General features: G+C 37.2%; 1 protein-coding gene across 1 annotated transcript in view; it reads right to left on the minus strand.

Annotated features, from left to right (window-relative positions):
- Positions 1-15,030, minus strand: part of BuGZ (Bub3 interacting GLEBS and Zinc finger domain protein) — a 36,712-nt gene that overhangs the window by 13,840 nt on the left and 7,842 nt on the right. Inside the window, exons 7-12 of the mRNA XM_071587730.1 lie at positions 14,505-14,617; positions 11,862-12,009; positions 11,019-11,255; positions 9,592-9,616; positions 8,646-8,781; positions 187-376 (exon numbers count right to left, since the gene is read on the minus strand). Coding sequence (XP_071443831.1) covers positions 187-376; positions 8,646-8,781; positions 9,592-9,616; positions 11,019-11,255; positions 11,862-12,009; positions 14,505-14,617 — 849 coding nt within the window. The remainder of the gene's footprint in view (positions 1-186; positions 377-8,645; positions 8,782-9,591; positions 9,617-11,018; positions 11,256-11,861; positions 12,010-14,504; positions 14,618-15,030) is intronic.

Genomic DNA, 15,030 nt, shown 5'->3' on the forward strand with positions numbered 1-15,030 from the left:
AATCACATTACAACTGCAACTTTCACAAAAATGGTTTTAGAGTTTTAATGACTGGTAAGTTCAGAATTTCACATCCATTAAAAAACAAGCTAAAAGGAGTCCACTGCGTAGAATTTGACTGAATATACTGCAAGTAACAAAAGCTTGTTTGGTAACCTGTCTTTGCTGAAAAAAAGAGCATCTCACCTGAAGCGTGGATGCATCATGGGGGCCAGCATAGAGGGAGGTGGCCCTGGATGGTGATGAGGGTGCGGGGGGTGAGGTGGCACCCCCCCTGGCCCTGGATGGAATGCTGCCCCTGGATGGTGATGTGGTGGTGGGGGATGACCAGGGGCAGATCCATACGGGTGGCCCAGCGGAGCTCCTGGAAGCAACCCTGTAAGCAGTTTTCATTTTCCATTAGTAACTCCTAATTAACAAGTACAGTGGACACTGTTTGGTGTACCCCTAGCCGGGAATTTTTTCCTAATGATGGAACCCATTCATCAAGGCATCTAGTTCATTATGTAGATAGTTGGTGCAACAGTAGAAATAAACACAAGGCAGAATATATATATATATATATATATATATATATATATATATATATATATACATATATATATATACATATATACATATATATACACATATATATATATATATATATATATATATATATATATATATATATATATATATATATATATATATACATATATATATACACATATATATACATATATATATACATATATATATACATATATATATATACATATATATATACATATATATATACATATATATATACATATATATATACATATATATATACATATATATATACATATATATATACATATATATATACATATATATATACATATATATATACATATATATATACATATATATATACATATTTTTTTAAGGTAATCTACCGGTTAAGGTAGGTTTTTTGATGGACACAACTACCAAACAAATATTTTGTGACTACTAACAAAACACAACCCTAAATTCTACTCTACACCAGGTCCCTCTTCATCTCTGAGTACTTTCTTCCTCCCTTCATCCCGTCCAACATCCCTATCCTGTTCCTTCCCTTTCCTCTTTTGCCCAACATTCTACCCTCTATCACAGTCTTCAACATCCCACTGCCGGTCAACACCCCCTTCATCCACTTTTCCTGCCTCCATAGGATTGCTCCCAACAAACCCCTCTCTTCGCCCACCATACCAAGTACTTCCTCATTTGTTTTCTTCTCTGTCCATTTCACCTTTTCCATTCTTCTCCACACCCACATTTCAAAAGCCTCCAGTCTACGTCTATCCTCCTGCTTCAATGACCACGTTTCCGCGCCGTACATAGCTACGCTCCATATCAAAGTTTTTACGAGTCTTTTCTTAACATCCTTACTCAAAGTCCCCGTCATCAACTCCCTCCTCCTCGTGAAAGCCTCTTTGCCTAGCGCAATTCTTCTCCTTACGTCCCTACTACTTTGACCGTGTTGGTCCAAAACACTACCGAGATACGTAAACTGTTCTACCTGCTCTAGTTTTTGCCCTCTTACTTTAATGTTAAGATTAGCCTTTTTCTTTCTAGAAAATCGCATAACCTTTGTTTTATTAATGTTGATTTTCATCCCATACCTGTCGCACTGAATTTCCAATTCACTCAGCAATGCTTGCAGCCCCTTGGCTACCTGACAAACTAAAGCTTGACTGACAAAATAGTGGTTGGTCATCAGCGAACCTAATGGATTTTACGAATTCCCCGCCCACTTTCATTCCTACCTCGAGTCCTTCCCATGCCTCTTTAATCATTTCCTCTGCATACAGGTTGAACAGCAACGGTGATAATGGGCAACCCTGCCTTACACCCCTTCCTAACACTGCCCATCCTGACTCCCCGTTTCCCACCCGTACCTGAGCAGTCTGAGACATGTAAAGGTTGCGGATTAGCCTCCTTTCCCTCCAATCTATTCCTATTTTCTGCAATATACTCATTAGTTTTTCCCAATTCACTCTATCAAACGCTTTTTCGAAATCTACGAAACAGGCAAATACCTCCTGGTTGTGTTCTATATTCCTCTCGATTAATAATCTCATTACTGCAATGGCATCACGCGTACCTCTCCCCTTCCTAAACCCAAACTGATCATCCCCTAAGTAATCATTTGCCCTACTCTCTATCCGTTTGTTTATGATCCTGAGAACAACTTTAGCTGCGTGGGATATCAAACTAATTGTCCTATAGTCCTCACATGACGTGGCCTTTACCTTTTTCGGAATCGGAACTAAAACTGCTCTCACCAAGTCTTCCGACCAGATTCCATCCTCATAAATGCTACGGATCAGCCCATATAGCCTCTTCCTCCCACATTTTCCTAAGCATTTTAAAAGTTCCACGGGAATGTTATCCACCCCCACGGCCTTATTTAGTTTCATCTCCCTTAATGCCCTTTCTATCTCATTGTCTAGTATGCCTGGACCTAAGCTGTCTTCCTCTACGTCATTTTCTTTTTCAATGTCTAACTGTGTTGGTCTGAGTTCTTTACTATACAGTTCTTCTATATACTCCTTCCATCTCTCTTGGATCTTTCCTGCGTCAACTATTACCTTACCCGCTTTATCTCTAACTATTAGCATAGCTCTTCCTTTCTTACTTCCCGATAACGATTTAACTTTGCTGTACAGCGCACCGATTTCACCCTTCCTCTGGAGACTTTCCATATCCTCGCACTGCGTCTTCCACCATGCGTCTTTTGCCTTATTTGTTGCCCGCCTCAATTTATTGTTCAATTCTTTGTACTTCATTTTGCCTAATTCTGTATTTATATTCTTCCATTTTCGCCGCTCGTCCATCTTTGTAATCATCTCATCCGTGATCCATGGTTTCCTAGTCCTTTTAGCGTTAACGGTTCCAATAGTGTCTTTTGCGGCTTTAGACAACCCTTTTTTGATCATTTCCCATTTTTCTTCGATAGTAATAAGCCCTTTACCATCCTCCATTATTTTCTCTACCGCATGTTTGTATTCCTTCCTTTTCAACCCATTTAATGCTTCTACATTACATTTTCTAACTCGCCGCCCCTGCCTTATCTTTTTGAAACGTACGCTACATTTCATAACAACTAAATTGTGGTCTGAGTCCGCATCCGCTCCCGGAAAGCTGTGGGAATTTATCACACTATTCCTAAACCTGTGTCTAACCAGGATATAATCTAGCTGATATCTTCCTGAGTCACCTGGCATTTTCCATGTATACCTGCGTCTTTTGTGGTGTCTAAACCAAGTGTTGGTGATGACTAACCCCTGTCTCCTGCAGAACTCAACTGCTTTCTCCCCGCGGTCATTCCTCGTGCCTAAACCGTAGTCGCCCACCTCATCACCATCTCTTCCTTCGCCTACCGTCGCATTCATGTCCCCCATCACTATCAAATATTTCCCTGCTGGAACACACGCGATTATGTCCTCTAACTGATCGTATATCTTATCGACCTCTTCTTCCTTATGGTTGCTCGGTGGCATGTATACCTGAATAATAACTAAGTTCGTCGGTTCTGCTTTTATCTCCACTAGTAGTATTCTATCCGTTACCTGCTCTATGTTGACTACGCTTCTTCCTACCTCTTCATTTAATACTATGGCAACCCCTCGTTGGCTCTCGTCCCCACCGCTGTATATTATTCTATACTTATCACTCCAGTAATCCCCGCTATCTTTCCATCTCACCTCGCATAGACCTAAAATATCTATATTTCCCCTTTCCATCTCTCGCTTAACATTCTCCAATTTCCCTGTCCTCATCATTGTCCTAACATTCCATGTTCCTATTCTAACTATTATGGTCTTCTTCTCCTGCGCCTTCTGCCCTGCTGCTGCTGGTTTTCCCTTGCAAGGGTTTCGTCGGATGACGACCGCGGAAGCCTTGCCTCCCCCGCTGCCGGGCACGACACACGGCCGATTGGGCCGAGCCCCGTGGTTGCCAGGACTCAAAATATCTCTATTGTCCATCATATTTTTCTAGGGAATGATAATTGACGTGGTTTCCCGTTGCCTTCCTCAATAGTGTTTTTAACGTGACACCATCACTTACTGGCCGCCCCACTGGGGTCAGACGCCATTGCAGCCGCCTCACTGAGGAACAGACGCTGCGTGGACTACCTTTCGTCTGGCTCCTAACCTTCGACCTATCTGGCATGGGTGACCCTACCAGGAGCAATAATTATTACTCCCACCTGTACAGCTCTAGGGGTCATCGGAATGCACAAGCCCTTCCACCACGTCAAGGTTGTAGTCCAGGGAGGGATTTATACATATATATATACATATATACATACATATATACATACATATATACATATATATATATATATATATATATATATATACATATATATACATATATATACATATATATACATATATATATACATATATATATACATATATATATATACATATATATATATACATATATATATATACATATATATATATATATACATATATATACATATATATATATATATATATATATATATATATATATATATACATATATATATACATATACATATATATATATATATACATATACATATATATATATATACATACTACCTTGACCAAAAATTTCCCGGAATTTATTCAGAAAATTAAAAATACAAGTTACATATATATATATGTATATATATATGTATATATATATGTATATATATATGTATATATATATGTATATATATATGTATATATATATGTATATATATATATATATATATATATATATATATATATATATATATATATATATATATATATATATATATATATATACATATATATATACATATACATATATATATATATATACATATACATATATATATATATACATACTACCTTGACCAAAAATTTCCCGGAATTTATTCAGAAAATTAAAAATACAAGTTTATTCATCTAAATCTATATTGTCCCCTTCAAAGTAATCCCCATCGACTGCAACACACTTATGCCAGCGCTTGATCCAATCCTCGAAACATTTTTTATATTCGGTTTTCGGTATGTCCATCAGTGCTTCCTGCGATTTTTCCATTACTTCCTCTCGGCTGCTAAAACGCGTTCCCCGTAATGGTTTTTTAACTCGATTGAACAGAAAGAAGTCACAGGGAGCCAAATCAGGTGAATTCGGTGGCTGTTGGATGGTATTTGTTGCATTTTTCGTCAAAAAATTACGAATAATGATAGCACTGTGAGACGGTGCGTTATCATGGTGCAAAATCCACGAGTTTTCTGCCCACATTTCTGGTCTCTTTCGGCGAATTGCTTCACGCAAACGTCTCATAACGCCCAAATAATACTCTTTGTTTACTGTCTGGCCTTGTGGCAAAAATTCATGATGCACTACACCGTTGTAATCCATGAAAACCGTCAGCATTGCCTTCTTTTTTGACTGAAAACGACGTGGTTTTTTTGGTCTCGGCTCATTTGGTGAACGCCATTCACTTGCCTGATGTCTGGATTGCGTGTCGTACTCATAAACCCACGTCTCGTCTCCAGTAATGATCCTTTTGATGAATGTGGGATCGGATTCAGCCTCGCAAATCATGTCTTTTGCGACGTCAACACGGTCTCTTTTTTGCATGAAATTGAGGTACTTTGCTGCTACACGACGGAAACCCAAATCATTAACCACAATGTCTTGGGCGGATCCATAGGCAATGTTCAAGTCCTCCGCTATTTCTCTGATGGTTAATTTGCGGTTATTGACCAACATTTCTTTTACTTTATCAATTTTTTCACCGACTTTCGATGTCGATGGTCTGCCACTGCGTTCATCATCTTCGATTGACTCACGACCACTTCTGAACCGCTCGTGCCACTGGTAAACCACCGTTTTTTTTAGAGAATCGTTGCCGAAACACTTTTCCAACATTTCCAACGTCCGTGCGCCACTAAATCCGTTTTTTACGCAAAATTTAATACAAGTTCGTTGTTGCAAATTTAAATCCATTTCTGAAATTGTAAAAAATCGCCAACACACACAGAGATAGATGTACTCTTGGCTACGTAACTTTTGCAAATGTCAAGTTATGACACTAAGATTTAAAGGGAATATCAACAACAGATGTACCAATTTAACAAAAAAAACAGAACTCAAATCGGAACGATGGGAGCGCCACACGGTGGTTATTCCGGGAACTTTTTGATCAAGGTAGTATATATATACATATATATATATATATATATATATACACGAGGGTCATCCGGAAAGTAGTACCCGTTCGTGCCGCATGAAGTGCTGACGACGCGAGTAGCCGCTGGACGAGGTCAGATAGCTTCAGTGGCTTGTCTGCCTTCTCTGAGCCAAGTTGCGTGACGCTAGCATTGCCTGTGTTGTTTCTGTGATTGTTTACAATGTTTAAAAAAATCGAGAACGCCGCCAGTTGTGAAGTGAGGGCAGTGATTAAATTCCTCAATGCAAGAAACGTTCGCCCATGTGATATTCATCGCCAATTAAAGGAGGTGTATGGAGACAATGTAATGGACGAGTCGTCTGTTCGGCGGTGGTGTCGCAACTTCAACATGGGGAGGGGGAACACACACGACGATGAGCGTTCGGGGAGACCGTCTGTCATTACAGACCAACTGGTGAGCTCAGTTGACGAATTCATGAGGAACGATCGGCGCGTCACAATTGATGACATCTGTGAGCATTTTCCCAATGTTTCTCGAACAATTGTTCATGAAATTGTTAAACACCATCTGCATTATGCAAAAATTTGTGCAAGATGGGTCCCTCGCGTATCTCAATGAGCTGGCGGCGAAGGGCTATGCAGCAGGAATACAGAAACTTGTCACACGTTATGACAAATGCCTTAATTTGCTTGGAGATTATGTTGAGAAGTAGTTTAAAGTATCCTCTTTCAAATAAAATTTTTTATGTTTGTTAATATTTACTTTTGTGTCTTTATTTCACGAACGGGTACTACTTTCCGGATGACCCTCGTATATATATATATATATATATATATATATATCAGTATCAAAATGCAGAGCCCTCACGCACCCATATGAGAACACGAATTCCTAGAGAATACCAGCAATGATTCGTTGAAATAAACTGGAAACATTACAACTACCCAAGAATCAAGTTTTATTTGTAAATCCTTTGGCAGTAATCCTAAAAAAAAATCTATTTTGAAAATGAAAAACCAATAGTCATTATTTGGGGATCTGACCGGCATGATGTCATTTACACCACAAGGGAAAATTGAGTAATGTGGTACCATAGGATTTTGAAGTAATGGGATAACTAAGGGTGGAGAGAAACCTGGCTTTAGCCTACTATAAATGAAAAGCACATAGGGGTCCACAGTTGCTCATTTCATCTGATGGATGGCTCTCCACACAACACCCTAGAAGGAATTGCGAGGCCTCGGAAAAATTCTGAAAATGCTGATTGAATTCATACTGCTTTAAATCTTAACACAGACAATAAATTTATTTGAATCTTGAGATAATATGACAATGAGATTTTCAGACAAAAAAACTAGTTGGTAATACATTTATCAGGACAGTCCTTTTATAAATCCCCAAAGTAATTTTTTATGCATTTAATAAGTCTTACCCCTTGGTGAAGAGGAAGGTTTCCTGTGTGCAAACGATAAAATTACGAATTCCCACCCTTCATCACACCACCTTCCCTCATGCGAAACGTTACCAGGACTCTACAAGAAGTGTATTAATCACCAGCTGGGATATTAACTGCAAGTAACATAATTCTATTCCTACCATGTGAATCGGAGAGTGAATCAAATTGATATTTCCTAACATGCTATTTGCAGACAGGCATTACTGCCACACAAATATGCAAGATGGTAATTAGTGTGCAAGTGATTAACTAATTCCATGTAAACCAAGACAACTCACTAATGCTCAAATTCCCCTCCTCTCGCCTCACTGTCACCAAATACTGTTATAACTCACCTTAATTCCACAAATACTTTATCCACATTATTTTTTAAAATAATTTAATCAAATGCAGTAAGTTGCCAATAAACATATTCTCCCTTAAAGTTTTTAAACGTCTGCATCCTAGAGAGTAAAAGTCATTATTTCTACATTGTTAGGCTTTCATTTTCAATCTGTTAAATTAATTTGTTCATTATATCAACTAACCTTAGTTATAAGGGTAGGAAAAGAAACTTTGCTCTTCCCACTAAAGATCCAATACTTCACACAACCATGATTTCGATGTTGTGCTTCATCATCAGGTGATGACGATACGCAGCATGGTCATGCACCACGGTCACGTGAAGTATTAAATCTCTAGTGCAAAGTTTCTTTTTCTACACTCATCATGAAGGAATTCCTCAACGTTAATCCTGAAACTTTTTATGTTTAACATTAGTTAGTTTAGTGGCATTCCATGCCGTCTTTTTGGTGTTTGAAAATACCACAGTCACTTTTGCGATGGTCAGAAAGGAACTTAAAACTATCACAGAGCACTGATCTAATGGATTCTTGGAAAAATCCCAAATATATACATCTAAATAGACCTAATCATCAATTACACGCCAATACTTGCGGAGCCTCTGCGTATGGAAGAACAGGAGATTTGAATGGTCACCAATCTTGGGGTATAAATAAGTTAATCACCTGGAGGCAATCCCATAGGTGGAGGTCTCATCATAGCACCCCCTCCATGAAGCATTGCTGCTGCGGCTGCCACAGAGGCAGCAGTCGCTGCTGGATATGGAGACAAGTGGCGTGTCTGTGCTGCCACACCCATCACCTTAAAAACGTTATTGCACAAGTCATGAAGTTGATCACTGTATATTCAAACGGCTAAGATTATTAACTGTAATTAAAATATATTCTAATAAGAGACAAAATACTAATTTTAACGTACACATAGTAAGTGCACTTAAATTATTATACTTTGTCTCATTATGCTTATCCAATTATTATTATTCAATGAACTAATATGCATTGTAATATGCATTCAATGAGCTAATGAGCATTATGTAGGCAATCCACTTCCAAGATCAATGCCGAGATGAACTTTCCATTTTATATGTGCTTTGCAAATTGAAATTAATTTGTTTGCTTGAATCAATTGATCGCTTTCGCTCACACTGAAAGAGGAACTTACATTCCTTTCAGATGCATTCCCAGACATATTCCATTTCAATACATTGATTTCCATAACTACAGCATTAATGAGATAGGCACTAAGCTAGTAAGCAGTTTTACTGAGAAATTTGATGAGCACCAACTGCAATACCATCACACTTCAAAGACTTATAGTCATTTTATTACAACATCTACATAATACATCTACATAATACCCCACAAGCCGCCGCAAGGGCGTGTGGCGGGGGATTGATGACAACAAATGCATTTGTTAGAGACAAACTCAAGTTAAACCCATTGCCTTGATTCCCCTTCATTCAAAATACGTAATGGGTAGTATGAAACTAACAACAGCCCCACACCTAAAACTTTTGCATACTATGGTTTTTTCACAATATTTCTTAATGTTTAAATGCAAATGTCTACAATAAATTTTAAAATTATGGCCTAGTATAAAGATATGACTCACACACATAATGCAATTTGGAATCTTTCTGCAAGATGGCATTATATGTTGTTCATTTTAACACGGAGTGCTCAATATTTGCATTGGTTTCTGGACTACACTCATTGTCCAAAAAAAACTCATTTACCCCAAAAAAAATTTTGCCTTGCTTAGCATGTGGTAAACAAGGAATAACATTAGATTGTACATAAAAGGAAGCATTATCTTCTTAGCCTTAAATTGCTATCAATATTAAAATTAAAAGAAGCTATTTCACAGCATTCCTTCCCACTGATTATGACCTTGATGTGGTGGATGGGCTAGTGAGTTCCTTTGATCCCTAGAGCTGTACTGGTGGGAGTCGTGATAACTGCGCCTGGTAGTGTCATTATACCAGTTAGACATAATGCCTATTCCTTGGTGTGATTGTAAAGGCATTTGAACATGGTAAAGCAGCCAGTACAGTGATGGTGTCACTCTGAAAACACTACTGAAGAATGCAATGAGAAATCACACCAGTTATCTTTCCCATGATTTATGTGGACAGAAAAATAGAATATTAGCCATGGCAACTACCGAACATGGTCCAATTGGACAAGTATCATGTCCAACAGTGGTAACAAGTACCAGAAGAGAACCATTACGGGTAAGACAGGGGCATGGATAATAGGATGATGATGAGGACAGAGAAACCGGAAAACTTTAAGAGAAAGAGAGCATGCCAGGGCTATGTTTTGTGAGACGGAGAGACAGCAGGGATTACTGGAGTGATAGTAATGGAGTAATTTGCAGTTGGGGGATGTGAGAGTAGACGTGAAGTGTCCTTAACAGTGTTCGTGGATAGGAAACTGGAGAGAAGTGCATAGAGTGCATAACAGGTGAGTAATAGAATTATATTGGTAGAGATAAAAGTGGACTCGACCAATCTATTCCTTATTCAAATACATATGCTGACAAACCTGGACCTTCCAGGATAAATTAGAAGAAAATAGGAATGCACCAGGAAAGAATCATCAGAATTCAATACAATACATTATATACAATATGCAAAGGGAGAGAGAGGACGGTGTGGTTTTGGAATTAGAAATTACTGTTGAGAGAAAGAAGTCAAGTTCTGCAAAAGAGCTAGATTATATATTGCCATGAGCTAACCACAACAGCAACCATTGAATTCATATTATAAAGATTCCGCATCTCCTCTTTTGACATAAATAACCAACACACTTGGCAGTTAAAACATATTTTTTTATGGTGGCTAAGGAATTTCAATCAAGAAACAAATAAATAGGTAATACAATTGGAAAGAGTATATTTAGAGCCATGAACAGATGAAGAGTCATTCCCAATGAAATAATCATTTAAAAACAGGACAGAATCTTGAACGTAACAGCAAAATGGGAATTTCTTTCCTGTAATTTACAAAATAAATTTATTTTTGGGTATTTTCTCACCTGGGGATGAGGAGGACCAACGCCAGCTGCCATAGCAATAGTGGCAGCAGCAGCAGCGGATGCCGCGGCAGCAACTGCATTGTTTGCAGTGGACACTGCAGTTGACACAGGGACTGCAATTCCGACTGAAGGTGCAGATGACACAACTGAGTTAACGGGTGTCGTGAGCGTAGTAGAGGGAGGAGCCCGGAGAGTTGCAGGGGGCTGGTACCGTGGCATCATAGCACGACGTTCCTCCTATGATATTTAAAGAGAGAACAAACACAAGATAGCAATCATTCCTCCATAATGATAGCTCTCACACTTCCCATTTCTTTGCTCCCCCAATTTATGCAACAGAAAGAGGTCAAACAACATTGCCATTAAGCAATTAATGCTTACATTAACCTTCATCGAGTCAGTATTGAGACTTCAATATTTACAGCAAAGGAAGCCAGAGAGCAAAGGAATATTTCTTTCTTGGCACAATTGAAATACTCCTCAAGACTAAAATCTCTCGAAAAAAATTGACCACTAAAGAGTTTTGCGATTAACGTCATAAATAAAAGGTAGGAAATAGACACCTAATAACTAAGAATCACTTACATTTGATCATGTACATATTTACTTGAAAGCTAAACATACCCCACAATGTTTAGGTCGCCAAGGAAAGAAAAAATCAATTTGAGCTTGATTTATACATGATTATAAAATGACCACCAGGACAAAAAACAAGCTATAATTGGTAATGAATTTCGGGGGATTTTGAGCTCTTGCTCCATTGAGATCCCACAGTAGTTATTGATGGTACATATACGGTTTAAAAACAACTAATTCATAATTAAAGAAAAATATTCTACATACCAATGATATGTCTTCCTGAGGGTGAATAATCCTACTTGAAGCACTAGTGGTATTAATAAGAGCAGGTTTGGAGTTCGATGGTGCTGTGGGGACTGTTGACGTTTCATTGGTTGATGAAGCACTAGATGTTATAGAGGAATTAGCACTGCTGAAGTAAAATAATTTACCAATAAAAACTTAAATAAATCACTAATATTGAACGAAAGTGTACAAAAAGAATTGTACACATACAGGAATTCATATACATCAAGCTGGAAAGAAACTTTATCACATAACCACACAGAACACTAGAAATTCAGTAATCAAAAATCTAATTAAATTATGCATAAAAATAAATACAAAGTTTTACCCAAAAGTTACTTCAATTTATATTGCTTGTGAACAAGTGATAGTGCAAAAGATTCCGTTGAAAACAACATGAAAACTGTTCCTTACCCACAATACCCACCCCCATTTAACACAATGCAGCTTCTATTTGATCCCAAGATGAAAAGCAAATTGAAAACTTAAGAGATTTGAGATAACTGAAGACATTTAAGTGAAATTGCCAGCAATTCTTAATGAGCTCACAAAACGACCTCCAGATGGCATCTACTAATCGCAAGAAGCTCTGGGAGTATAAACTGTAGAAAGGACTCCTTTGGTGGTAATTGGGGTAAATAAGGACCAAGTATGACATAGGCATAAACAAATTACATGAACTTTTGGATAGTACCTCTGAAAATTATAAATCAGAAGAACCCATTCAGTATAGAATGGTGATGAAAAAATTCACTCATTACTACGGGTAAGAATCTTGATTTTTCTGAAGAATCACATCATTAATAAATTAAATGATTCTAGATTAATAAACAGTTAACAATTTAAAGGAAAGTTTTTGCATTGCAATAAATTCTTCATTGGTTATTTATTGGTGATATTTAACACAGGATTCATAGATGAGCTCCTCATTGATGAAAGAGCTTGTATTACCAAATAACAAGGTATTATAAATCATTAACCAGTTCGATTTTCTTCCATAATCAAAAACAACAAATAATAGAATTATACAAGTAAACAAAACAAGTGAAATTCTCGAGGAAGTACCAAATGCTTAAGTAGGAAGGAATAATCTAGAAAAGGTGAGATCGTTCATGTATTTGGGCACTATTTTTGAGGAAATGGAAATGGCAGTGGATACATTTTGAGAAGCAATGCATTGGTGAAAGAAACCTGTAAAAAATATAAATATAACTGAATAAATTTGAACATTTAATGAAATTGAGAGTAACAGAATATGATATTGGAAAAAACAGACAATCTAGCAAAGACTTTAATGCATCCGGAGTGGTCCATTGTATTGATGTGACACCTCATCTCTGAGGCTGAAGAGTGACTGTTGATTGGAGGATTTTGAGGTGTGGGTACGTGGTGGAGAATGGAGAAAAGAAAATGGACAGAGAGGAGGACAAATGCTAAGAACTTAATAGGGTGAGGGTGGGTGTAGACGAGCTGTTATTCAGGATGAAATAGAGAGAGATGGAGGAAGGAAGTGAACAGACTTTCAAGAGAGCATGAAGGCAGGCAGAAGTTGCAAAGAAATTAAAGGAAATAATGCATATAAAGAAAAGAGGAATTCCTTACTATTAGGAGTAAATAGTCATGCCCGATGCCTACCATCTATTGGTAGTATACCTTGAATAAGCTGACATTATGCTGTTGGAAATGGTATAATAATTAACATTATATATATAATTCAAAATTTGAAGTGTAATTTATTTAAATGATGAATGCTGAAGTAAAAGAATTTTCGTCTTCCCTAAAAGAGTGCTCACAGGGTAAGAAACTATAAACAGGGTATGTGCATCATCTGAAGTGGTGAAGAACACAAGGATTTTGAACTAATGGCAGTTGATTAATAAAAATTGTTAAAAGTCTTTTATTCCTGAATGAGTAGTATTTCAAATTTTGAAGCAAGAATATTCGATTTCTTGAACCTCTTAAGAGAAACAAACAAGCAGGTGATTTTCCTATTCGTTGTTTTAATTTGGGACATAATCAACTTATAAAACATCAAAATGAACTAAAAACGTTTTCCCAAGGATTTTCCAATTTATCATGTTTCCCTAGTAACCTTAAATGAGTAAATTTAAAGTCACACTGCATATATTTAAATATGAAAGGCCATGTATTAATTTCAAATGGCTTTATTATCCGAGATTTAAGTGTCTGGAACAGTTACATAAAAAGATTATTTTGACTATTGCAATGAATTTATAAATGATATGCATAATAAGCATGAATTTAGGAGTCATTTTTGTAAATAATTTCACACAAATATTTTCCAACATCTAAAAACAAAGCATTCATTTATTGCTTACAAGGAGCAATTGTCAAATTTTAACAATTTGACAATTAATCATGGAGAATAACAATAGAATAATTATTATATATGTAATTCTAATTATCTACCCAAGTCACTTGACACCGCGGCGAGTCAAACCAGCGGCAAAAAATATTAGCAATGATAAAAAATCAAGTAAAATCACTCAAAGAAGAAAAAGAACTCCTCAGGTATGTCTTTGACCTCCAAAAGGCAACATTACTTACTTGCATGGAGACACTTTACTTAAGGTCAAATGCCTCAGCAGCATTCTGCCTTACCTGTATGCAGGGAAGGTAGGTTTCACAGGACCAATTTGGGATCCACCGGAGGACCCAGTCAGAGGTTTAAAATCTGCACCCACTGGAGTAGATTGGTTATTTGAAGCACCAGCCTATGGGAATGAACAGATTAAAGTACTACAAACTGCAAAGATGAGCAACTTCAACACGCAAGACTTAAGGGCAAATTACAACAAGGAAAAACTAATACAATAAAAGAGACAATTAACACCCTGACGCCAGGTTTTATAATGCCTCGCTAAAATGAAGGTTAACGTTCACCTAGGGTTAAGGTCAAAACTTAAGTGTTATGACTGCTACTTCAGTTCAAAACTGACAGCTAAACAGTCCATTAACTGACGGATGATACTACGGTGATCATGTTCACATTCACTAATGAGTGATCTTATTTGCTAATAAATATGGTTTGGTCGGTTACCTCCACATTACGTTAATATTTACATTAACTAACAACGGGATAAACAGAACATTATAAAACCAGGTATGAAAGTCATCACTTTTCAGC

This window comes from Hetaerina americana, unplaced genomic scaffold (assembly GCF_022747635.1).
Source record: "Hetaerina americana unplaced genomic scaffold, ioHetAmer1.1.p SCAF_1, whole genome shotgun sequence".
In the NCBI taxonomy this organism is placed as follows: Eukaryota; Metazoa; Arthropoda; class Insecta; order Odonata; family Calopterygidae; genus Hetaerina; species Hetaerina americana.